Genomic DNA, 26,773 nt, shown 5'->3' on the forward strand with positions numbered 1-26,773 from the left:
GGGATGTGCAGCTGCCCTGCCCTGATCCTCTCTAATATCATCCTAATCATTAAGAAGCTATGAACCAGCATTAGCCCTTTTACGCTAAAGAAAGAGGGCTTCCCCCCCTCCTTAATGAGCAATCCCTGCAAGGATTACCCCATCACAGGCACACCAGCTCCAGAGAGGGACAATCAGTGCTCCCAGGACAGCCATACCCACAGTATTCCCCGATCACACTGGGATGCTGAGATTTGCTCCAGTAATTCTTTATTGGGTGAAAGCATCTGCAGGCTCGGGGTGTCCCAGCACTCGCACACACACGGTCCCCACAGGGAGCCCCTCGGGCGCTGGGGCCACCCCAGCACATCCCTGCCCGGAGAGTCCCACTGCCACCTCGTGGGAGAGGGATGCATCACCTCTGCTCCGCAAACCTCCGGCCAAACCCCCGCTCCTGCTGGGCTACAGCGCCTGTAGGATCCCCCAGGAGCTGCCGTGCAGGGAGGAGGTCACACAGACCAGAAGCAACATGAATGAATCTGGTCTTTCCATGGCTGTCTCCATCCCTGCTCCCCAGGCTGATGGAAACAGAGGGTGCACCCAGGGCAGGGTGCATTAAGGGAAGAGTGGAAAGGCTCCCTGCAACAGCCCAGAACCTGCTCCTGCACTCTGCTCTCACCAAGGTGACCCACAACAACCCCTGGATGTCCAGGGATGGAGCTCAGGAGCTGAAATATTGGTCCCAAGCAGAAGAATCAGGGGTGAGACAAACCCATGTATTCCCTTGTGCTCCCAAGTTAGCACCTGGTTAATAAAATAATGGTTCTGTTCATTTTCATCAGGATAGGCCACAGACAATGAAAACACTGCTCCACTGAGCAGTCAGAGAAATAAGGAGGCTACAAATCTCCCCCACAGAGGGAATGAAGCAGTGAGCAGCCTCTCATGGCTTTGAGAAATCAGCCTACAGCCACTTCCAAAAGAGGTCTGGAAACAAATCACTATTGCTGAAACTGCTGTGGGTGGAGAACATCCCACACCACACACAGAGAGGTTCTGCTCTCTGCTCCCCCCAGCCATGGAGCCTCCAGTTTGCACTGGTGTGGTGAGAGGGGAACCATCAACCCCTCTGGCCCTGCAGCATCTCCCTCCCTGCATCTCTGACCCTGCCCAAAGAGCCACAGCACAAGCAGAGAGGAGGAAGGGAGGGACAATGGCCCTTCCACAGCCCTGGTGCAGCCCTGGGACAGGCATGGGACACTGTGGGGTGCCATACAGGCCCATGCTCCTGCTTTCAGGACTGTTCTGACCCAGGCACTGGGTGGCCAGCCTGAGCTCTGCCCTCCTGAGCTACCAGCAAGGCTGAACCAGCTCTGACCCAGAGAAGGAAAACAGTATTAAAAGTCCACGTGGTATCCCCGGGCCCCACACCAGGGCCAGGGGGGATTCACACTGTCCTTTGGTCAGCAAACCTGCAGTCTCCATGCCAGGGAGCACAGGAGCCTCTCACAGCCCAGGAGCTCCAGGAAAGCAGCACTCAGGAAGCACCACACCTTTGACAGGCCCTTTGGGGCCTCTCACAGTCCTGCACAGCTCCAAGAACACAGCACTGAGGAAGGACCACACCTCTGATGGGTCTCTCTGGGCCACTGGGAAAAGGAACATCAAGCTCCTGAGCTTTATTCTTGTTTTTTCTGCTTCCATATTTTGGACAGGCGGAACTTGTTCTTCTTCCTCTCTGGCTCGTGGCTCTCAAGAGATCCATCTGCAGGAGAGGGAGCAGACACAGAGCAGGCTGAGACCCACAGCCCCAGTGAGCCCCAGTGCTGCCCTGGAAGAGGAGAAAAGGCCCTTACCCAACCTCTGTATCATGTCTGCCAACATCTGGTCTTCCTCTTTCTCTCTGCAATGGAACAGCATGGCATTAGGAAACCTTCCTGTGCTCATGACAAGCTGGTAGATACCAAAGCCCATGAAAATACTGCTCTTATTCCCCAGTAAGAAATGACCAACCTCCACAGCACACCCTGAGAAGCTGCAGGAAAAAACCCAGCAGTGAGAGTCTTGGACATGAGCAAATTCCATCTGGTTCCCTTGAAAGCAAAGGCCTGTGTGGGGATTTCCAGACCTTCTCCCAGCTGGCAGATGAATCATCAGAGTTCATGGAGTGGTGAGACACCAGCACACCCCAGGAGATGAGTGAAGCTGAGACACAGCAGCTTGGGGTGCTACAGAGGAGCTCACTGCCATCAGGGACAGGCACACTGCTGTCACCACCTTGTCCTGGCAGCACCAGAATCCACAAGCAGGAGCTGCTGCTCTGAGGTCAACAAATGGAGGCTGTTCTCAGCATCAGGAGGCACAAATCCAGCTACTTGACAGTTTTCCTTTGAACTTGGGAAGGATCCAGCTTTTGGCTACAGTTGTTCTTCCACTTGCTGCAGCAGACATTCCTGACTTCATGTTCCCAGATTGCTCCTGCATCTCCCATACTGCCTGCAGCCTCCCCATCTCCTCCCCTCCCCTGCATTCCACATCTCCCAGCCCAGTTCTCACAGCAGCTTTAGCCTGAGAGAGAACAGGGCTGTGGTCCTGACCTTTTCCCAACAGCTGCCAAGGATGCAAAGACAGCAGCATTCAGGACAAGATGTTGATGACAGGTGACCACCCACCTCTCCTGGAGCAGAAGTCTGGACTACAGGCACCCATCCACCCCTACAGCCTGGGCAGCAGTGGAAATACAGCAGGGCTGGCTCTGAGCAGCCTCACCTGAGCCTGTCCTCATCCAGGCAATCCACGATATTATTGCGGTCATTGACCGTGTTCAGGTACGACTCCAGCAGCTCCTTCTCCTGCTCCTTCTCCCTGGGAGTCTTCAGTTCCTCTGCACAAGACAAGGGAAGCCCATCTCACAGCTACAGGCAGTGCCTCCCCACTGTGGCTCCTGCCTCCATCTCAGTTTTACAATCCTCACACTCAGGGGCACATCCTACATCCCCTCACCAAGCAGAGGTGGGCTGGGTGTCACAGGGAGCCTGCCCAGGAACACCCACAGTGCAGTGCCTTCAGCTCTGCAGGACATCCCAGGGCTGGCACACAGGTGGAGGCTCCCAGCAGGACTCCCAGTCCTTACCTGGTTTGCTCATGAGCCTTCGCAGCTCCATCTCAATGTTCCACTGCTGCTCCTCCAGGTTCTGCTGCTTCATCCTGGAAGGAATGACAGAAGTGATGGGTTACTGCCCTGCCATGCCCCAGGGCTGGACCCTTCTCCTGTCATGATAAAGCCTCATCTCTGTGCTACCCACCACCTGGGCAGGGGCTGCTGGCTCAGGGGAAATCTTCCTCCACCACATTTCTGATGTTTCCCTCCTCACGAGCTCTTCACAGACCTTGGGTGCCCAAAGCCCACCAGCTAATGCACCAGCATGCTGGCAGCTCTCCCAGAGACACCCTCAACCCTTCTCATCCCACCAACTGGCACAGGATTGTTTTGGGCTGCCACACTCCCTGTCCTTCACTGCCCACAGGAAGTGCACGAGCAGAGAGCAGAATTTCTGATTTACTCACTTGTACATCAGCTCTGATTCCTGTCTGAGCAGTAGCTGCTTCTCATGGATCAGTTTGAACCAATCCACCATAAGGGCATCCTCAGACTCATCTACAGAGGAGACAAAGGGCAAGAAGCTGCATCAGTTCAGCACCCTGGCTCAAACACACAATCTCTTGAGGGAGAGCCTAGGGTGACTTATGTGAGCCCCAGGCAACCTCAAGTGAAAAAACAGGAAAAACCCCAACAGTTAGAGTCTTAGACATGAGCAAATTCCATCTGGTTCCCTTGAAAGCAAGGGCCTGTGTGGGGATTTCCAGACCCCAAGTGAAAACAGGCAATCTTTGGAGCCCCAAGGGATGCAGGTCACTCCTTGTGGATTCAAGGAAGCTACTTATGGATCCTCTGCTACAGGACTCCCAAAGCTCTGATCCTCAGCCAAATTAACACAAGACCTTGCTCAAAAAAAATTTCTATTAATTTTGTAATATATTATATTTTGTAATATATTATAAAATATATTACAAAACAGCCAGAGAAGGTTCAAAATTCCCCAGGCTTTATCTTTGTATACCAGGTACCCCTGGCAACCTGGTGACTCACACGCAGCCCGAGTTCCTAAAAATGGAGCCCAGAGTGCCCAGGGGTGGGACCTGAGCCCCACAGCTCCCCAGCAGGGCAGGGCTGGCACCAGAGCTCCTCACCTCCCTCACAGGCACGCAGCTGCTTCTCCAGATCCACTCCCTTCAATTCCAGCTCGTCCAGCTGCTTCTCGATGGCACAAACCTTCTCCTGGATTTTCTCCTCAGGGAGGTAGTCTGGGTGCAGCTAGGGAATAAAAATGTAGGGCCAAATGCAGCTCAGGAGCCCTGAGACTGCCTGGTGAGGTCACCACAGAGATGGGAAAGGGCATAAGGAGCCCAGGTACAGAGCCACAGCCCGGGAGGGCCAGGCCAGCAGAGGGGCAGAGCTGGCTGCTCACACCAGAGCAGGGGCCACTGCAGGGCTGTGACACATCTGCTGTCAGTGGCCACTGCAGGGCTGTGACACATCTGCTGTCAGTGGTAACTCCCCCACACCTGCCAGCAATTCTCCCTCCTTCTGTGGGGAATGCAATGTCTGCCATAGTTTTGTTTGGCTCTGCCTGATTCCAGCTTTGATTGTCTCCTTGCATGGAAGATAACCAGCAGCTTCTCCACCTTGCTCTGCCCCAGAGCCTTTCACCCTTTCCCTGGGTATCCCAACAAACCCTCCCAATAAGACAAACCAGGATGTATCTGGACAAGCACTCCAGAAGGGTATTTAACCACCCCACCCATCTCCTCTTCCACCTGATTTCCAGCCATACCTTGGTTGGGGACACCACTTGAGGCTTTCCTTCGCTTTTTGGAACAGGGAGTTTAACTACAAGAGAAAAAAAATCACAACAACCTTTAAATGATTTTATGGTGTGGGACAGTGCCTGTCCCAGAGCACCAGAGCACAACAGGTCCCAGCTACCCAACAGAGGTCACGGATGATACACATGCATCCACATGCCTGGCCAAAGTAAGAGACATCTCACAGCCTGATTTACTCCTTGTGGCTTGTCCCTCAGGGTTTCAACCCCAGGGTATAGGCAGTCACCTAATTCAGGTGTGACTTTGGAACTTCCACCCAAGAATACTGACTTGCATGTTCATTCACTATCTTAAAACCCAAAGATATTTGTTGTGGCAAAACCTGTTCCTTATTAAGGTTCCAAAGGGCAGCACAGAAAGACAGGGTTACTGTCACAGCAAACACCAAGACACACTAAAAATGTCCCCCTAGTGCTCTTTTACAAAGGAGTATCAGTAAATACTGATGAAACAAAGATGGTCTAGGGGACCTCAGGAAACTAAGGTTCAATTCCTCCCACAAAACACTTCCTAGGTGAGAAGTCCCCTAGGCCCCACTACACAGCATTATTCAGGCTCTGGACACCTATTAAAATCAATCCTTAAGCAATGTGTATTTGTTCCACTGTGCCTCAGCTTCCTCTGCCCAACTGTGCTGCAAGGATAACTACAGAAGAGTGTGAGGTATTTGGATCCCCAAGGGGTTGGGCTGGATAATTACCACAGAGAGGGAACAGAGGCGTGAGTGGATGATGAGATAAGGGAGGAAAACTCTGCTATCAAAAGAGCAGGGCTGTAACAAAGGCAGCAGCGATGCAGGCTCAGCACACACAAGCAGAAAGGCAGGACAGACAGACATGGGGAGCCTCCTGAGTGTTTCTGGAGATTGAGGAAGAGCTCAAGGACAGCTCTCCAGTTGCCCATTGTGCTTTCTAGGAGTGCAAAAGGAGAAGATGCCGGATGTGTCTGTGTTGTTCCTGCACTGCTGGGCTCTGTCAGGGATCCCTTCCCTCTGGATGCTGCTGTTTGCTGCCTGTGCACTGCCTGCAACCCACACTTCTCTTAAAGATTCCTCCAAGAGGAGCTTGTCCTGCCTCAAGCTGCCTGCCCAAACAACATTTCCCTCTCCCAGCTCAGTCCTGCATCCCTGGGCTCCTCCCAGGTGGGCTCTGCAGCACCTCCAAGCACGGCAGAGAGCTGCAGCCCTGATGGAGAGAAGGCCAGGGTCACTGCAGGGGGAGAGCCTGTAAAGTGACACCCTGTGACCAGCTCAGGATCTGATATCCCCTGATACCCTGGGGTTGTGGCCTGACAGACACAGGATGGGCTGGCTGCTTGCCAGCAAGCTGGAAGTAGGACAGCTGGCAGGAAAAGCCTGGAGCCTCCTTTCTCAGCAGAAAACATCACCTACCACCAAAGAAAATGATCTACAGAAATTCTCACCAGCTCAACACCAGCCCAGGACTGAGGGCAGCAACAGCAGCTGACTGTTCTCAGCTCTGAGTGATGGGGTAAAATCTACAGAGAGGAAGGAGCAAGAGCTCTGTCCCTACCCCACAGCCTGCCCAGTGCAGCAGCAGGAACCAGCCTTTCAGCTGGGGAAAAGTTGGGGGACACTGCCAGGAACATTTCCCAATGGCCCTGCCCCATGGCAATCATTAACCTTTAGGAAGACAGATATGAACCCAGCCTCCCTTATCTGAACAGCTCACTCACTTTTGGGAGAGACCGGAGCTGAACCCTGGGGCTGAGGGAAGAGGAGCTGGGAAGTTTTGGGAAAATGCTGGCAAAGGAGGCACAGCAAACTTTTTAAAAAGACAACACAACTGGAGACTGAATGTTTGGTAGCTGTCAAAGGTGCTGGCTAATACTGGAACCAGCTGACAAAAAATAAAGCATGAGGCCATGGAGCCACCAGGATCCATCCTGCTTGCTCAAGACAAACTTCAGGGGCAGGACTGAGCCCTGCTGTGTGAAGCTTCTACTCCAGACAGGTAAGACACTGCAAGATGAGGCAAGGAAAAGGGAGACAAAGAAGCTGAGCAAACAGGACAGCAGCAAACATCAGGTTAGCTCCTGAAAATTTCCTCAGCATTGTGGTGGGATGTGTCAGAGCAAGGATAACTTGGAGGAGAGGTACACAGTAAAGCTATGGTTGAACAAACAGGAGTAAGAAACTGGATTAAGAGTAGGAAAAAACTGGTCAGGACATCTTTGAATATCAAAGAAACAGCAGCCTTGGCTCCTGCTCCTGTGGGTCCTGCCAGCTGGAGTCTCTGGATGACAATTCTCTGCATTCCTTTTATTTCCTAAAGCCACTCAGCTGAAGAGGAACAGAGACATCAACCAGATCCCAGTTCCCCAAATTAGGAGAGGTCCTCTTCATAGCACTTCATAAGTCCAAAGAATGACAGGGCAGTGACCTTGAAAAATTCCTATTTCAATTTCTTCCTTTCCCACTGAATTCTCTGGCCTTGCTGCCTCCTGCTCAGGCCAAGCTGGCCAATAAAAATCAATTACACAGACTCTGCCCCCATGACAGCAGCCACAGGGTTAGGCACAGAAAACTCTGGGACACATAACCCCCCCTGACCACTCAGGCTGTTCCCTGACAGTGCAGGGGAGAGGGTGACTTTGGCAGGCAGAAGAGATCTTACATGTAGCAGTGCTTGTTTTCAACTGGTTGCCATCTTCCTCTTTCTTGGCAGACCCTCCAGGATCTTTCCAGTCTTGCTTTGCATTCTGACAGCTCCTGATAAGATCTGAGCTGGGAATCAACAACTTCTTCGTGAATCCACCAGATGAAGCTGGATTAAGAAGCACAGAGCAGTTTTGGGTAAGAAATTTCAACCCTTATCTCATAAAAATCCCTTTAATGCCAAATGTCTCTGGCAGTCACCACTACCAAACTCCATTTCTAGTCCTAATTCTCCTCTCTTGATGATAATGAAGGGCATAAACCCAAAGTAAACAGGGAAAAAACACTCATTACAAGGTCAGAGTAAGAGGAGAATAAACATTTGGGAGGAGAATAAACAGCTGGGAACCACCACTAAGATTTCTCAACATTATACAATCATGCAAGAGAGGGTAAGTGGAATCTTGCACACTGTCTAGCAGAAAAGGGAACCCTATGGATACTGAGTCCTTCTCCTTGGGGAAGGATAGGAAGCCATCCATCAAAAATAAAGGCACCACAAGGCTAAAGCAGGTGCAGAGAGCAAAGATCCCTGAAAGCAAAGGCACATTCTCCACCAACACATCCTTGCAGTACAATGCCTGTCCCTTTCCTGATCAGCAAAACGAAGGCAAAGCTTTTATCCTTCATACCAGAGTCCTGCTTTGCTGGTGGGACAACTAATGGGCTTGGCTTTGGCTCCTTCTGTGCTGGGCTCCCTGCTCCCACCTGGCAGTTATCAGCAGGTTTCTTAGAGCCATCTTGGTCCCTGTAAAGAAAAAAGACAAAGTTAGGAAAAATCCCTCATGCAGAATGGTCCATAGGAAAAGTTCTGGCCATCCTGGTGTGGATCTGGTGTGGAAACCCACCAGCTGCAAAGACACTCACTTGTTGGCCACAGGCTTCAACCGAGATCTCCACCCTTCTGGGCTCTCAGACTTGTTGTCAGCAACATTTGTGCTTCCTGAAGAAAAGAACATAGCAAGGGAAATAAAAATACACAAGAACAAAAGCATCCAATAAAAAGAAACAAGCCAGATTTGAGTCTCAGGAGAATCCTAGGAGATAAGGCATTCACTGGGGCAGGTACTATGATGTTATTGCAGCAAACCAGCACCAGCTCAACAAGTTTAACATGGGCAGATTCAGATACAATAGGTAGTAAGTAATCTAAGTGGCATTTTGTCACTTTAAGATCAATCACAGTTACAGAAATTCAGCTGCAGAGTACGTGAACAGGCACATTCAACAGCAATACAACACAAACAGCTCAGATCTCAGAGACCAAAGGCTGGGGCAGGAAGAGACAAACAAGCCCCACAAAGTCACAGCTAACTGCAAACAGAGAGTTTTTCTGGTGACCTGAAAGTGCCTGGGACACTGGGAACCCCCAGATATCATCCCCTGGCCTACTGCTAAGTCACCATGATAGGAGCTTGGTACAAAACATACAAGGAGACTGGGTGACCTTCAACTGCAATCAAAAAACCATCCCAAAGCTCTGGCAAGGTCTCCCACCTGGGAAACCCTAAGCCTTTGAAAGCCACCATGATCCCAATGCTTGATGACAGCAAGTACAACTTCAAATACCTGGAGATCCTCAGAGCAGTAGAACTCCCCATGCTAGAGGGAGCAGTTGCACAGGGACAGTGCATACAGGGAGAAAACACAGCTCAGAAAACACTCACAGACACAAAGGACAGAGTCATGGACACATTTGCTGCACTGGTCCAAGAGGATGGCATAAAGCTGGAGTGCTGTGTCCAGGCAGAGCTGTGTGAATCATTCATCCTCACCTTTGATGCCTTTTGGCTCTGGTTTGTGCAAAGGCTCAGCAGGTTTGCTGGCAGCCTGGCTCTTGGGCACAGGGTCTGTGATCTTTTCCTGCTTTGGTGCTGGGCACCCTGTTTTGCTGGACTGTGGTTTTGGAGCTGGACTCTGAGAACTGGGGGGAGAAAATTTGCCACTGCAAAAAAGAACAACTTAATGAGTTTTTTTGAAAGGATGGACCTTTTTATTTGCTTCTGTTCCAATGATTTCTATGTGTCCCTCTATATGCCTTTAAAACTGAGCCACAAGACAGTCAGGACAAAGCAAAGAAAGGTGCAGGGGCTTCTCAAATTATCCCAAGGAACATCTTGGCAGTAAAAAGGGAAAGAGAAACAGTGCTTACCTGCCAGGGGCTGAGGAGCCAGTGGAACTGAGTCCTCCTGGCCTGCTTGGAGCAGTGCCTGTTGCAGACAGAGCCTGTATAATATGGTTACGTGCCTGATCCTTCCCTGCAGTCACCCGACTGACCTCAGCAATGCTTCTGGCAGGGGCAGCTCTATCAGGGCCCTGAGGAGACTGGACTTGCTTTTGAGTCTCAGGAGATTTATTGCTGGGGGACTCCAAAGAGCGAAAAAAGTTTTCTCGTGCTTGCTGTGTTTTTGTTGTGGAGGATGTCCAAGGAGGCTTTGCTGGGCTGCCTTCATGGGGATCTGATTTATTCCCCAACCAGGCACCTTTGCAGTCATCTGATTTATTTACAGCTGAGGAGGACCATGGAGTATTTACACTTTTGAAGCCAGAGCTTCCAGAAGATGAAACAGATGGCTTGGTTGAATTAGTGAGGCCTTCCTGGCTGGGTTTCTTCAACACCTGCTCTGGTTTCTTGGGTTCTGCTGCTTTCTGGAACGCCCTGGCAGCAGCAGGGGCTGGGGCACTGTCAGGCTGTTTCCCAGTACTGTGGAGACCAGAGATCTGGACATTGTCTGGCTGCTGGTGGCTGGTGCAGATGAACGTACCGGGCTCAGGCCCAGCTTTGTAGCTTCCAGGAAGAAGCAAGTTCCAACACTGCCTGCACCTGTGGATACAAAAATCTCAGGAAACATCCTCCAGAGTGCTGGGAGACACACAGCTGGGAGTGCAGGCACGACTCCACCACCCACAGGAGGGTGAAGGCACCACACTGGCAGTGAGCAGACCCTGTGTGCACACTCCTCAGGCACCAGAACAAGAGCTGTTGATAGCACAGCCTGAAGCAGGAAAGGTGTGGATGAAAACAAACCAGTGAAGACAGTTTCCCTTACACACGTCAAGAGCAAGCTCAGACTGCCTCCACTCTGAATAAAATGAGCCACACCACTCTCTCCAGCCCCAAAGAACCAGGCTGGCCCTCTGTGAGCCCCAGGGCTGTGCCCCTGCCTTGAAGAGCTGCTGTACCTGAAGCAGTTCCTGTGGTAGAGCTTCCCATCAACCAGGTAGCGCTGCACCAGGTGCACGTGCTTCCCACAGACCCCACAGCTGCTGCTGGGCACATTCCCACTCTCTGCCAGGACCCTTTTCTGTGGGGAGAAGCAGAGGGTGAGCAGACGAGAGCATGGCACTGGACACAGCTACAAATCTCCCAAGAAGGTGAGTGTTTGACCTGCACAGCCAGGACAGAGAAGTGACACCCAGGAAATTCCCTCTCCCTGTAATCTCTTGGTCATAGAAGTAGAACAGCCCTTGGAAGGACAGAGCATGGGGAATATGTTCCCACAAAACCAGAGGACCACGGTGTCCTGTCTGCCTATAGGCAAAGGTCTCTGATTTAAATGAGCTGGGAAAGGGCTTCTACCCTGTTTTCATCTCTACTCTGTTTTGAAGCCATATCCAATAATTGGATCAATGTTTTCTAGCAAAAAAACCACTATATCCTGTAAAATCTCCATTCCCAATATCTAGGAACAGCACATGTTCCATGTCCTAAGACATCCACATCCTGTTCAGGAAGTATCCAGGCTGACTGATGGTTTTCCAGTGACTCCCACCTCCATCTATGCCAGAATTAAATCACTAATAGGGAACAGAAAATTTAGGGACTAAATCCTTACCAGCAGGAGCCCTGAACCAGCCCAGTACTCTCCATCTCACTGGGCACATTTAGGGTATAAGGAACACCCAAACCCACATTTCTTACTGTGGTAACTGGGGAGGTTTCCTTTGGCTTGGCTCTGGCTGGTGGGTGGGCAGGAGGCAATTTTGGTGGCACTGGCTTGGGAGGCTCTGGAGCAGTTTTCTTTCCAGGATGCTGCTCTGGAGATTCAGAGGAAGGACGCTTGATTCCAGCCATGCCTCCAACTGGAAGAATGGAAGAACGGAATATTTTTAAGGAAACATAAGGAAAATTCACAGGTTAAGGAATAATTTATAAAGTAAGAATATTCAGAGGTGCCATGAAAAGCACACAAGGAGACACAGACTTCCTTCATGAGCAGTTCTGTACTGGACTGAGGGGCAAGAGGCAACAAGTGATTTGTAACAACATTCTGAAACTGCTGATTTTTCTCTTCTCAGGGAATTTCATGAAGAGAAATGCGAGAGGGAAGAAATGCAATCAGAGAATTTCATGAAGAGAAATGCAAAAGTGAAGAAATGCAAATCACCATCCATCGCTGGTGAGAACAAGACCTTGGGCTTTCAATTGCAGCCCATGGTTTGGCTGGAACTGATCCCAGCTGGAACAGGCCCTGCTGGAACAGGCAGAGGAGTCATGGCTAAGGAGATGAAGGGTTTGCAAACAGAGGGTTTGCTTCATTCAAGTTGTTGTGCTCCAGACTTCCTACAGAGCCTGAACATTCACTGCTGCAAGTGTCCACCCCACACCCCAGCTGGGACTCCCACAGAGCAAACAGCCTTGTTGAATGTGGAAATGACCACTAAAAAAGGGTAATTCTGCAAAGACTTGGAGGTGCCATAGAGGTGCTGATGTGGAAACCAAGAGCTGCTACAAGCAGCCTGAAAATGCTCAATTCTCTTTTCTTTGCAGATGGAATAGAACCCCTCAAAATTCACTACAAGTGGAGAAAAGAGAATCTCCAGCACACTTCAGTCAAGCAGGGAATGGTGCCCTGTGCCCTGGGAAGGGCAGGGAACCTTCCCTGGGAAATAAGGCTTTGTGCAAAGGTTTTACAGACACAAACCCCAAGTGTCTCACGGGGATGTTATTCTTGCACCACTTCCTATTCTGAATGAGATGTCTCAGTGTTCCTTGTGGGATATTTGAGCCACAGCTCCACTTTCCAAGTGACACTTCAATGGCCACTCATCTGAAAAGAGATTATACCCTGCTCAGTAAACACAGAAAGGGCAGGGAGCAGAGAGGGAGCCCAGTTCCCAGCAGTCTGCCCTCAAGAAAGCCAAGTCTCCAAATAAACACCCAGCACTCCCAGTGCAGGGAGCAGGGCACGGTTAAACATCACACAGCTCAGGCTCAGATTGCCCCTCACTCCCCTTGTGCCACTCACCGAAATCCCAAAGCCCAGCACAAAGATGGGTGGCTTCAACTCTGCTCATCCACAAGAGCATGGCCTCACTAATGCCTTGTCTGCTCTCCCTGCCTGCCCTCCTGTGTCCTGCTCGTTTCAGGAACCCATCTGAAGGGCAGGGCTGTGCATCCGCGACTCCGCTCCGTGTTAGAGGGCACATTCCTCATTTTCAGACATTCCCATTCACCCCAGCAACAGGAATGCAACCAAAGTGTTTTGAGGGACGCTTGTGGGAGTATAAAAATGTGCTGTGCTTGATGATGTTGCAGATAAATGCAGGGAGGAGGGGGCAAAGACCCCAGCCTGACCCAGATTCTCACCACTTGGCATGAACATGACAGAATTTGTTTGATTTCAATGAGAGCAGTTTTAAAATAAGAAATAAAAAATGAAGAAAGGGAGAGAAGAAGTTGTGGAAGGAGAGAAAAAGCATGCTTCAATGTGTAAAGAGGGGGAGAAGTAGGAAGAGTTTAAGCATTAAAGGCAGCTCTGAGTGAATTGTGCTTTCTTTCCAAGATGTAGGACATTTTCAATACATATCTCTCCATTTACATTCACCTTAACCACTTAAGTCATTCATGTCCCACTTTAGAAAGTTTCCTCTGGAGGAACCTGTAAAATTGGTTTATTATATTACTTCATTTTGTGTGAGCTTAAAGCCAAATATAAACCAAGACTACAAAAATGTTCCTGTGAGCCCAGCTAAATTCTCCAGTACATGAATATAATGCCTTGGCAGCTCTGTTTTATGTTTGACAGAATTTCTATCACAATTATGTCAGTTAGGGTGATAATTTTCTTCTCCTTCCTTCCATCAGTGCTGCTGCGCTGTACAAGCCCTACCACTGATGCTGTCACATTGGCACAGCCTCACAGACAAGCTCAGCCTTGTTCTGCTCCATGCTCTCACCAGCCCTCAGGCATGGCAAAGACTGGAACAGGGGTGGAGGTGCTCAGGAATGGAAAGCTGAGGTGGGGACCATGGAGAGGAACCTTCAGGGCTCCTCTCTGGCTGGACCACATGAAATTTTAGACTGTATTTTAAATTTTAAGGTAGAGTTTCAAAGACAAGACATGGCCCTGTACCCTTCCAAAAGCACTGGTGCAACTGTAGGCTGGTGGGCAAAGAGTTCAGATCCCCCCAGTGAAACAGCTCTGGTACCAAGAAGGCCTCTGTGCAGTTTATTTTGCTTTTTCCAAGCTTGTCAGGAGGAAATGCAGCCCTGAAGCAGCCTTGAAATGAAGCCCTGATGCTTCCCAGCCCTCCAGGGAATATTGTACTTACTAGGAGACCGTCCATGGAAGTAGTTATAATACTGGGAAACGTAGGTGAGGATGCTCAGCCTGTCTGGTACCTTCAGAGCAACCATATCCTCTGCATCCAGCAAGGCTGGGATCCCCAGCTCCTCCTCTGCCACCCGAAATGCCTGCAGAAAGGGAAAAATAAAATAAAAATAAAAATAGAGGGGTTTATCCATGGCAGGCAGCAGAGCTGCTCCTCATCATAAGTAAGAAAAGTGCACTGCAAACAGCCCCACTCAAATAAAAATAACTCAACTGGGGAACAGCTGCACCAGTTTAACTCCTACATCATAGGAACCAACGGAGTCATGGCTTCCAGCCACTGCCTTGAGAAACCCAGGCAAGGAGCCAAAAATCTGGCCTGGCAAGCTGGCCATAGCTCAGTGCTCAGTAACTCACCTGGGCTTGCCTTGCTCTTCCTGCAGCCTGCCTGTGTGTGTGAGTGCACAGCTGCAGAGAGCCAGGCTGGCAGAAGGGGATGTGCCAGGCCAGGCTGGCAGAGCTGCTTCCAGGCTCCCAGCCCAACCTGAGCTCTCCCCAATTAACGGTGGGCTGGTAGGTGCTTGCAGGCAGCTTTCATCTCTGAGCGCTGGGCTGAATTTTCCAGCCTCCTACTGCCTGCTCTTCTCCATCTGAAAATTGGGCTGCAGGAGAGACCCCGCTCTCCCAGAGCAGAAAGGGGGAAAAGAGGTGTAATGCAGAAAAATTTGTGATACAGAGCTGCCTTCCAGTTTAACTGTTTCCGTGCTGCCTAACATGTATTTGGGGTAGATTTTCCTCTTTCTGGTGTCCTCTGCTTTGAAACTGCAGGTAAAGGAGGAAAAAGCTATTTTCTCTTGCCTCTGAAAAAAAGCCTTTAATAGAATACAAAAAAAAAACTGCAACAACCAAACTTCACCCTTGCCCAGCTCAGTTTAGGGCTTTCACTAAGCACCTTCTCCAGCCTTGTTCCTTCCCAACTTATGGGAAAAAAATCCTTTTTCTCCCCCTTTGGAGCATCCCTGTTGAAATGCCAATACAGCAGAGGAAAACAGCACTTGTAGGACCAGAGGCACAAGGAAAGCTACTGCTAAAGTCCACAGTGAAAGGGTTAAAAAAAAAAAAAACCTTGAATATATTAAACCCCTCCGCATCTGACCTCTGGCACGGACACACACAGTGTTGGTGTACAAGCCAACCATTCCTGCTTAGAAGAAACAAACAGCCACTATTTTTCAGCAAGATAATTACCATTTTTTTCCATTGGGTATCCCAGTAAAAATGCAACAGAGCTGACATTAAAAACGCTTTCAGCCAGTTACCACCGGCTGTGTCACCCCAGCTGCCAGCCCAGCCTGCCACTTTCCTGTCGTGTAAACTGGTACTGAATGCATTCCTTGGAGTGCTCCCCACTGCACAACTGGTCTGACCAGTCGAGTTTTCTTGCTGGACATTGCTGGTGTGAGGTTTAGTGGGGACACAGGTCATGCCACCTCCTGCCATGGGTGACAGCGGGCACGCAACACGAGCCAGGGGCTGCTGGACCACAGAGAGGAGGATGCTCTGTGCTCCCACCTGCTTTGGGCAGAGCCAAATGCAGAGAGCACCATCAGGACGTGGTGTCCCCTGTGCCTGCATCATCCTCGCGTTCCTGGGAGCTGCTCTTGCCTGGAGACCCAACAGGATCAGCACCTAAAGGACCCAGTCACCTCTGCTCTGCCTGCCTGCCCAGGCTGCCCTTTGAAGGACCAATGTCACAGACATCGTGTATGAAAAATCCTGTCTTTAGGATTTTTCCTCCTGAGAAGCTGAGAGGCTTCAAGAACAAAATGTAAACAATGATTATCTGCTGCTGTGGAATGCAACAAGTAGATCTTTGATTAGCCCATGTTGGATGTTTCTAATTAATGGCCAATCACAGCTCAGCTGGCTCGGACAGAGAGCCAAGCCACAAACCTTTGTTATCATTCTTTCCTATTCTATTCTTAGCTAGCCTTCTGATGAAACCTTTCTTCTATTCTTTAGTATAGTTTTAATGTAATATATATCATAAAATAATAAATCAAGCCTTCTGAAACCTGGAGGCAGATCCTCGTCTCTTCCCTCATCCAAGAACCCCTGTGACCACCATCACAGACCAACATGTTGGTTTTGCATCATGGTTTTCATCAGTGCAGCTCCAAGGGCTTTCCAGGGAAGGAAAGTGGCACTGCTGCCATGTCCATGCAAAATGGGAAAGTGATAGGCTTGAGGCCACCTGAGCTGGCCTGGCACAGGCTCCACCTGCTACACCACACCACCCTCCACCAGCACTGACTCCAGGCCTCTAGAAACTTTCCTTCTCTTTATATATTTTTGAAATCTCTAACAAAAAAAAGTGCCACCAACTGAAATTTTTCTAGGGTTTGGGGTTGGTCTTGTGGCACATGAGAAGTGACACATTCTTCCTTGACAGATGACCTTATATGGCCAACTGCAGCTCAAACAAGGCTTTTTTACATGCACAATACAGCCCTTGAAAATAAGCCTCTGATGAGTAAGGCATCAAGGAGGGTCTGGAAAATAGCAGAGCAATAATTTGGGGAGAAATCAGCAAATCATTGTATCCCAAGGACAGGCAGAGCAAGGCAGGGTAGGAGCCAGTTTGGAGAGCAGCCCAGGAGCACAGAGAGGTGGAGGGACAGTCCCACAGACAGCACAGCCAGGACAGCAGGACACCAGCAGGGAAAGGACAACACAGACAAGTCACCCCACAGCAGGTGGAGTAAGGAAGAGAGAGCAAAACAAAGAACATTAAAGAAACTCAGAAAGGGGGAGGAGAGGGGACAGACAGACTGCAACAAAGGAAGGGAGCAGCTCTTTATGAGAAGCACAAAGGAGCTTTTCATGAATGAAAGCAGCAGAGGCAGCTCTCAGAGCTCACTTCCCAGACACAAGCAGACACCATCAGCCCAGCTGGACAAGAAGCAACACTCAGGGATCCTCAGCACTTCAGCCAAGATTCCACGGAGAAGAGGCCCCAACTCCTGCCAAACACCAACCCTCCAGGGCAAAATGCATGGTCTGAATCTGCCCTTGAGGAGAGGAACACACAGGGCTGAGCCCCAGAGTGTCACCAACTCCTCACAGGCTGCAGCCCAGCCTGGGCACACAGGGGCTGTGATGGACATGCCATCACAGGAGCTAAGGAGCATGAGAGGACAGGTTTGGCTCTCCCAGAGGCAAGAATCACTTCAGCCTGTGAGTGTCACTGCTCCAGCCCAGACAGGGGTAAGCTGCCATGGTTTGCTCATATCCCAAGCTCCTGTCAAGCAGCCATGAAGCTGCATGGAGCAATGCCAGGGGAAGAGAAGTGTTATAATTCACTGCCTCTCCTTTTGCAATGGAGGGAAGGAGAGGAAAATCCCTCCTTGGATCACTAAGACCACGCCAGAATCCAGTGCAGGAGGGGGCTGGCCTGCCTAACTTCTATTTTCTTTGTGGGAAGAACATGAGAAACTCCAATACCAGGCTGAAGTGTCCAGGCAGCACCCAGACAGGTTTTAGGATGTATCCACCTTGATTCCCTGCAGCAGGAAGGAACAGAAGTGGGAGGACACTCCCTGTGCTTCCCTTCACACCAGTTTTTCCCCAGCTTCTGCTCCACCCCTCAGGAGCATCACACACTCAACATGTCCATGTTTTGAGCTCTGTCTGAGCTCCTGCTGCCACAGGACACACTGGGAACAGGCATCACAGTGTGAGCCAAGAAGTGTGAACACCCTGAAGGTGCTTTCAAGCAGGACATTGCTGTCCACAGGAGAAGGCTGGAAGGTGCAGAATTAGGCAAAGATTGGAACACAGCACAATGGGCACACTGTGTCTGCAGGGTTTCTGTTGCTAAATCACATGAGCAAAGTGCCACGTCCCAGACTAGACCAAAAGTAAACATTAAAAGTCACTTACCAGCTTGTTGTTCTCGTACACATTTTCTTTTCTGAGGGAGTCGAAGTTTCTGAAATACAGAAAGAAGAAAAATCTCTTTTTTCTTTGGTTGGTGATGTAGAGTGAACTGCTCCAGTTCCAGCTCTGGCTCAGGGGACAAAGCATCCCATCCACCCTTGAACAGGCCCAGAGAGGGCAGCGTGGCAGAGCCCACCTGAGAGTCACAGACTGCTGCACCCAGGACAGGGATGTGCAGCAGGCACAGCACCTGCCCACAGGCAGCACCAGACAATTCTGGCACATCTGCCTTTGCAGGGCTGGCTGCCACAGCTGCCTGTGGACAGGACATGTTGGTGCTAAAACATCCCAGGCACATTGAGGGGTTCTGCTGAGACAGCCAGGAGCAACCTCTGATTCATGGGGTGGTTTCTTGGCCCCCAGAAAGGCCTTGCTGCCCTGTCGCAGACAACTTTTAATGAAAAGTCCTTTCCTTAGGATTTTTCCTCCTGAGAAGCTGAGAGGCCTCAGGAACAAAATGTGAACAATGGTTACCTGCTGCTGTGGAATGCAACAGGTGCATCTGTGATTGGTCTCATAGAGTTGTTTCTAATTAATGGCCAATCACAGCTGGCTTGGACTCTCTGTCCGAGACAGAAGCTTTTGTTATCATTCTTTCTTTTCTATTCTTAGCCAGCCTTCTGATGAAACCTTTTCTTGTATTTTTTTTAGTATAGTTTTAATGTAATATATATCATAAAATAATAAATCAAGCCTTCTGAAACATGGAGTCAGATCCTTGTCTCTTCCCTCAACCTGAGACCCCTGTGAACACTGTCACAGTTCCCTCCCACCTCAAAGAGACACACCAACACCTGCTGGCCAGGTATGAACACTCTCTCCCCAAAAGTACTTTCCATGCTCTTCTCCTGCCTTGAAAGCTGTCTCCACACAGAGAGCTCAGCTCCAAGGAGGTCTCTCATGGATCCCTCACACACTGCACATATCACATGCTTTTCCAACACACCCATATCCTCTGATCTCAGAAGCTCCTGGGTCCAGCAGCACATAAGTTCTGGCTTCAAATCCTCTTTTTTTCCTCTGGCAGAACTCCACAAAACCAGCACCAGGGATCTGCCTGGGAAAACCTCTGCCCACACCATACTGCATCTGATAACACCAAAGCTGCCAGTAAAAATTTTAGCCTGCTTTCCCTAGGGCTGTAACTTTTGATTCGTGCTCATAATCAGCAACTGAAAAGGAAGTGACAATTACTGTTCACAAATCCAAGCCAAAGTCAACAACTCCTTTCTGCTGTCTCCAGACATCACTTCCCTCTTCACCTCTTCCCCAGATTTGCTTTCCTTCTCCCTGGTACAGCCCAGATCCACACTCCCTGCACTGTGCTGGGAGCTGAGACCCTGGGATGTGCTGGGGCAGGGATGGGATTGCAGAGTTTGTGCTGCTGCAATTGGAGCCCTCTGGCAGTGCCCCCTCAGCCACAGCAGAGCGTGTCCCTTGCTGAGGAAACAGCACCATCAGCTTTGTTAGAAACTGGCTGCCACTTGCTAAGCAGGGAACACAAAACTGGCTGCTGGCTGGCAGCCCTGCTCTGCAACACTGCTTCCTCCTGCCCAGGCAGGCTGGCAGAGTCAATCCCTCTCTGATAACCCCGTTTCACCTTCCAATCCTTGTGTCTGCTGATACCTGAGAGGGGAATTCTCACTGACAAACAGAAAACAGCACCAGCTTTGCATTCCTTGTATGTAGCACCTTTATATCTGATGTGGACCCACCTCCTTAGCCCATCCCTCTCCTGTGGGATGAGCCAGGGTAGCTCTGAGAGCAAAGCTGGCTCACAGCACCCTATTCATGAGAGAAACACATGATCTGTATCGCAGCAGGGGAACTTTTTCCACTGCCTGTAACAGCAAGGAGGCAGCCAGGTCCTTTATCTGCTCAGCACAGAAAGGGGAGCATTACATCATAAATAAGAGAGGAACCTTACACAGCCTGGCTCATCATGCCAATGCCTCCTCCCTGCTTCCCACATCTGGCATTGCTGTGTGGGACAGGGACAGAAGGAATGAAGATAAAACCCTGAGGTTAAACTCCCCAAGCAGTAAAGACAAGGCACATCCCACCTCTAAACCACAGAGTCCTTCCTGTGCACAATCAAAGGCAATTGCAGAGGTTTTTCTTCAAGCAGTGCTCCTGCCCAAAGATTTCCCTTCCCTGAGACAATGGATTAAAAAGAGCAACAAAAATAATCACGTGCCAAAAAAGTCTCAATGGAACAATAGATATAACCATCCTTGGGTTAAGTCAGGCCAGAAAATTGGTTTTTTTAAAGGCCCAGCTGAAGGAGGTGATATCAGCTCTTTGCCTCACTCCCTGTTCTGCTCCCAAACAGTAGCATGGAAATGCAGCAAAACCCTGCAAGAACAAAGAGCAGCTCCAGTTCCTTGGTCATTCTGACTTGTAAGACACTGGAATTATTATTTATTGTCAGTCAGTGCCTTAGCCACACTCAACACTGTTTGCTGTAGTGTTGTGTGCACTCCCTGGCATGCAGCAGAGACCTAAAAACCCCAATCTTTTGATTGTGATGTCTCAAATCCCCTTCTATTCCTCAAAAGAAAGTGCAAACAACCAGGTTATTGGGTCATTTCAAGAGTCCCCTGACCTCTCAGCATCATTCTTTCCTGGCTAGTCAGGTGAACTGCTTACATCTAATATTTCTTTTGGAAATTGATCTTGCTGGTGCATCTCCTATCTTGGAATATCAAAGCTCTCTGGACCAATGTAATCCTAAGACAGCAAAGGTAATACAAACAGAGAAGCAGGAGTTCTCCACTGAGAAAACACAGGCAACTGAATTAATTGGAAAATGTGAAAAATATAAATGTGACCCAAGAGAGGCCTCCAGTGTTGGAAACAAATCAGAGTGGAGTTCACAAGCACAGGAATAGTTTTATTCCTGTTTTAAAACACGGGAAGTTTTTAGCTCTGAAAAAACAACCCTTCCCTTAGCAAATAAGAGGCTGAGCATTTCCCATGCCCACAAATCTCTGTGACCACCCCCTGCTCCAGCTGCACAGACCCAGCACTCACAAACATGCCACAGTCCTCTGCAAGCACATGTGCCTCCACAGGAAGAATCTCTGCGGCTGCAAGCACTAACTTGATTGGAAACTTGACCTTGGAGCAGACTGAGCAAAAACTAAATAAATCCCAGAGCCTCAATGGCACCAAAAAAGTTTCTTCTTTTTGGCAACTTTGTGTTACTTTCTCTACAGACAGTAAGATGTGCAGTGAAAAGGATCACTGTAAAGGAGTGAGGCACACTTTGCCAGCTCCCAGCCTTGGACAGGGGCTCAAATCCAGCCTGCTCTGCTGGGAACAGGAGCTCTCAGCTCTGCTCTTTCTGGAGATGCCAAGCTGGGACAAGGCTGGGAATTCCAGGAGGGAGATGCCCCCCATGTGCCCATCCTCCTCTGAGGAATGCCTGCCCCACACTGCCATGCTCTGGCTGGCAAGGGACAGAATGCTGCTGAAATGAACCCCCGGCCATCCTCCCCTGCCTGTGCCTGCCACACAAACCACAAACCCACCAAGCCAAGGCAGCTCTGCCTCAGCCCAGCCTGCTGCTGACAGCCCATCCCCAGCCTGACCTCATCCTGCCCTGCTGAGCTGCCACTGACCTGGAAATGCTGCTGGGGGAAGGAGCACTGCTGCTGCTCAGCTGCCAAGGGGGATTTCACCACCAGCCCATTCCCAGAACACCAGCCTGGGAAAGAGCAAGATCCTGGATGAAGAGAAGCGTCCTAATCAAAACCTTTCCTCGACATCTGGCATTAATATCTCAGTGAGCATGCACAGCTCCCCTGCCTCTTTAACTCATTCATCAGGACAAGGGCACTAAAATCCTGGCTGAAGCTTGCACAACCTTCACCACCACATGTGGCAGCTGCTGACCTCAGCCTCCTACCATGCTGCCATGAGGCTTCATGTTCCTCTGACAAGAGATGTCCCCAGGCTCTACAACCACCCCAGAAAAAAGGCTGGAGCCTGCCTGAAACAGTGTGTGTGCCCAGCTGGGACTGACTCTGAAACACTCTTTATCTGGAAAAAAAGAAGTGGATTTCCATGGTAATTCAGCATGGATCTTCACTCCCCCAAGCATCCTTGCATGAGTGGGAAGTGAGTGGGAAATGCATTTCTAATTTTACACAGCTTGCCCTGTTCGCTGGTAACACACAAGCCAACACTGGCTAAGTTTGAGAGGAGTTATCATATTTTCCATATGTTTTCCAGCAAGAAAACAGGAAGGAAGGAGAGACCCACACCAGCCTGCCCTCTGAGCCACATACCGCACAAGAGAAGCCTGTGTTTATGTCCACGTTTTGAGCTTGAAGTTTTCCTGGTAATTTTTCAGGCTCCTGCAGGAGAAATCCCCTGTACTCAGCCCAAGAATGTCATTTGTGTAAACTAAGGCAGAAAACACGCTGTTGCAAAACTGATGCTGTGACTGACTCATGTTCTGCAAGTAATCTGTGCAGCAGAGCTGCTGAAAACTCACCAAGAGCTCCAAACACCCCTTTCTAGTTTTACTTTCATTCTGGTGTTTTTAATCTTTAACTAGAATCCTTGGTAGAAGCAAGGACAGGAGCCCAGGATGGACCCCTGGGAAGGAGAAATCACAGTCACACGTGCACCCAGCTGCACTTCTCCACCTTGGAACCCTGCACCAAGAACACTCAGAGAAGCTTTTTGGGATAAATGGAGAACCTGCACAAGTATTCTGCCCCAGGATCTGACACATGGCACCTGGCAAGCCTGGCCACCAACCACCCAAAAGCACCATTTCCTTCCAGCAGGACTTTGCCCAGTCAGTAGTACACGTGGTGCATTGCTAAATTACAGCACTGACACGGATGAAGAAGGTGACAAATGAAGGCTTCTCTTACTTTAACCTTCAGGCAGCCCTTGCTGAGCTGGTCTGAGTCAGAGAGAGCTTCTGTGATGTCCCAAACAAAGCCAGGCAGAATGCCCGCCATAAAAGAAAATGAAAGGCAACAGAGAGATGCCTCAAGGAACATCTTCCCTCTCCAGCACAGGAAAATTTATTTAAGAGATGTCTATCCACAACCCTTTTTGCACAGTTCAAGGATTATAAACAACTCACTAAACTGGGCAACAGGATTATTCCAGCTCTCACATCGCTGTGCTCCGGATGGGCCAGCTGCAGGAAGCAGTCAGAGCCCCTCCACGAGAACACCTCAGCCCTCCTGCCCCGGTGTTTTGTGTTTTTGTGACTGTGAATCAAAGGAAGGAAAGGAAATATTTGGAGTCACATGGACATGACAACATGTCAGGAAGTCATTCATGGCAACACCACAGTGACGGTGCAAGCACTGGGACAACAAAGGGTGCCTGGAGCTCCTGAACCAACCTCTGCTGCCCAAGCCTGCTCCAGCTTCTGGCACGTTTCAAGGTAACAGAGGAGAGAAAACAAGGGTTCTTCTCTTGGGTTCAAGCAGAAGCAAGATACCTGCAAGAGGGATGGCTGCACACAAACCCAAGTGGCAGGCTGTCCTGGGAGCATGAAGAAAAAGGGAGAAGACGCAGGACAGGAGGAAAACTGCAATGCAAATCATCCAATCTGTTCCTCACCCAGCTGGGCACATCTGACCAGGAGAGACCTAATGCTTAAATCAATACTCCTGGGCACTTTTTCCAGGGTTCCTCTGCCTTCATCTTCCCTCTCAAACCCACCACTTCAAAGAGCCCAGAAGAAAAAATTAATCAAACTCAAAGAACACCAACTATGAAGCAGGATCTATGACTCCCTTTGGCCATTCACCTTCTCATATGCCAACATTTGGACAGGGACAGCTCAAAACCCACAGGGCACCAGAAATGGCCCCAGCAAGGCATAAAAAGCACTTAAGCTCTGACAGACAGAGCTCTAGATGGGGAAAACAAGGATGTGCAGGAATGCAGTGGCTGTGGGGCCCTGCCCTTTTACTGCATTTTGTTTAAATAGCCCTTGCCTCATGACTTGTGAGCACTGTGCTGCTGTTGGGCTGAGCAAGGAGAGCCCAGCCAGAGCAAACACAACAGCAAAGAAGGAAATGCTGCCCCAAAGATCAGTGCCTGAACTTGTTCTGCAATGGAAAGGACGCATTTGGAACATTTATAATCCGGCTACTGAGGGAAGAAAAGGGAAAAAGGAAAAATGTATGGAAAAAAACAGCACATAGGCTGGGAGAGCAGAGCTTTTCTCTTGGAGATTCTCAGCGTGGGTGTGAGCAGAATGCTGCTGGTGAGGGCAAGAGCCCAAGGAAGGTGGAAGACCAGGGTCCACAGCTCAATGAATGTTAGGACAGCCACATCCCATCCACAACCTGATGGATGGTGGGATGGCCACAGGCTCGAGAAGGTTCTTGGGTGGATGGAGAACCTGGGGTCTGCAGCCCGATGGACGGCAGGATGGGCACAGATTGATGGATGGAGGGATGGGCACAGCACATCAACAGCTCGATGGATGGACACAGCACATCCACAGCTCAATGGATGGAGGGATGGGCACAGCCCAGCGAGGGTTCTTTGGGGATGGAGGACACGGGGTCCGCAGCTCAATGGGCACAGCCCAGCAAGGGTTCTTTGGGGATGGAGGACACGGGGTCCGCAGCTCATGGGCACAGCCCAGCGAGGGTTCTTTGGGGATGGAGGACACGGGGTCCGCAGCTCAATGGGCACAGCCCAGCAAGGGTTCTTTGGGGATGGAGGACACGGGGTCCGCAGCTCAGCGGACGGTGGGATGGACACAGCACATGCACAGCTCGATGGACGGAGGGACGGGAGTCCAGCGAGGGTTCCGGGGGATGGAGGACACGGGGTCCACAGCCCAGCGCGGGTGCCGGCCCGGAGCGGGGGGTCCCTCCATGCCCGGCACGGTACTCACATGAGGTCGGGGCGGTGTCGGTGCAGGATGGCGCAGAAGGCGAGCCCGTCGCGGAACGAGGTGGTCATGTTGGTGATGCTGACATCGCGGTAGCCCTCGCACTGCTGGCGGCACCACAGCTGCAGGTTCTGGATGGCCGCCATGGCCCGCGGGGAGCCGCAGGGCCTGGCGGGGCCGGGCAGGCCCGGGACGGGCCGGGCAGGGCCGGGACCCTCCGCGCCGCGCCGTGCCCAGCCCGGGCCGAGCAGCCCGCGGGTGGCGGCCGGACCGGCGGCGGGAGGCGGGGAAAGGGGCGGCTCTGAGGCGGTTCTGGGGCGGTTCAGGGGCGGAGAAGCGGCGGGGAAGGCGCCGCCTCGCCTCGGGGAACGGGCAGCGGCACCCCCGGCACACGGGGGCCCGCAGCAAGGGCATGGGAAATTTCCCCTGCTCCCGCAGAAAAACCTCCTGCCCAAGGGGCGGCCAGCAGCGGAGGCGTGAACCATATTTAGTCACTGGGAGGGATGTTTTCTCCCCATTTGGAGGAGAAAAAGTTAAAAAGCATCATAGAGCATCTAAATGTAAAGTGTTCGCTGGATAATTCTGAGCAGGGGGAGGGCGGATACATCCCCAGCATCACCAGGTAACACCGAGGGCGAGCGGTGCTGGAGCCGCAAAAGCCCCTCTGGAGAGAGAGAACGGGGAGGAGGAGGAGGGAGGACGAAGCTCGGCTGCCCAGAACCTGCGCAGAATCAGGCTTCTAGGCTGCTCAGAATCAGCCTAGAATCAGCCTAGAATCAGCCCAGAACCTGCCCAGAACCAGCCCAGAACCTCCCTAGAATCAGCCCAGAACCAGCCCCGAGGTCTCGCCGTGGCGAGGCCAGCCGGGAGCAGCGGCTCTGTCTGTCCCTGCTGGGGCAGCGCACCAGGCACCGGCAGTGCCGTGAAACCCTGGACTCGTTCAGGCTGGAGAAGCCCCGCGGGTTCCTCCCCGGCCCCGTCCCCGCAGGAATTGTGGCTCGATAAGGGAAAGGATTGTGGCTCGATAAGGCGGCCCCGCTGCCGTCCTGCCCCGCTGGGCTCGCTCCAGCGCTGCCATGGCCAGCTCGCAACAGCTGCCCCGCAGCACACGCGTCCCATAAAATAACTCAGCAGACCTCAGGCAGCTGGCAAAACACGAGAAGAGACAAGGTAACACTTAAACAGCTGCCTATAAATTAGAGGAAAATAATCAATAATACATATAATACATTAACGGCATTTCTGTGACATGATATGGATAATATACATTAATATATAAATACCTCACAAATAATTCAGAGTGTTTCCATTTCATCAACAATCACTGGCCAATGTATTTACTTTATGGTAAGGATTATACATTTCATTATAAATGGCTTGCTGGGCATGTCAGCAACTTTTACATCTCCATTCACTTTATTATTAATGGTTTCCTGAACAGTAATGGCATAATAATGCACACAATGCAGCATGAATATTTGATGTGGCATCTATAGTCTCCCATTTATCATTTATAACAGGCTACAAAAACATTATAAAACATTTATTACAAATTTATAGATCACTTTATACTAAAAAAAAGTTGTGTTATAAATACATTATTAATCCTTTATGCCATTTATAGGAATCCCTTGTAATAAGGCCTTAGCATATGTTGCTGCACAACCGTAACAAGAGTGGTGTGGTGAGGAGGAAATACGGCACTGTGAGGCTGCTCCCAGGTCCTGGGTG

At 50.5% G+C, this 26,773-nt stretch overlaps 1 protein-coding gene across 1 annotated transcript; it reads right to left on the bottom strand.

The window, feature by feature from the left end:
- Positions 1–232: 232 nt before the first annotated feature.
- On the bottom strand, positions 233–25,311 carry MICALL2 (MICAL like 2). Its single transcript, XM_064726236.1, has 17 exons — positions 25,046–25,311; positions 18,100–18,148; positions 14,159–14,300; positions 11,526–11,686; positions 10,787–10,908; positions 9,756–10,427; positions 9,379–9,548; positions 8,471–8,546; positions 8,236–8,351; positions 7,563–7,712; positions 4,875–4,930; positions 4,231–4,354; positions 3,547–3,637; positions 3,113–3,186; positions 2,749–2,863; positions 1,836–1,882; positions 233–1,744 (listed from the first exon to the last, which is right to left on the bottom strand). The coding sequence occupies exons 1-17, from the start codon at positions 25,186–25,188 to the stop codon at positions 1,659–1,661; spliced, it is 2,394 nt and encodes a 797-aa protein (XP_064582306.1). The 5' UTR covers positions 25,189–25,311; the 3' UTR covers positions 233–1,658.
- Between the last annotated feature and the right edge of the window lie 1,462 nt (positions 25,312–26,773).

The sequence above is a fragment of the Zonotrichia leucophrys genome, chromosome 14 (genome assembly GCF_028769735.1).
Source record: "Zonotrichia leucophrys gambelii isolate GWCS_2022_RI chromosome 14, RI_Zleu_2.0, whole genome shotgun sequence".
Lineage (NCBI taxonomy): Eukaryota > Metazoa > Chordata > Aves > Passeriformes > Passerellidae > Zonotrichia > Zonotrichia leucophrys.

What these genes read in the sequence shown, in the direction of transcription:
- MICALL2 (XM_064726236.1), bottom strand. Translation starts at nt 25,188, where the DNA reads ATGGCGGCCATCCAGAACCTGCAGCTGTGGTGCCGCCAGCAGTGCGAG. An exon ending in GAATCAGAGCTGATGTACAA is followed by an intron (nt 3,187 to 3,546) that starts GTGAGTAAATCA and finishes CATTCCTTCCAG; the next exon opens with GATGAAGCAGCAGAACCTGG. An exon ending in AAGGCTCATGAGCAAACCAG is followed by an intron (nt 2,864 to 3,112) that starts GTAAGGACTGGG and finishes TGTCTTGTGCAG; the next exon opens with AGGAACTGAAGACTCCCAGG.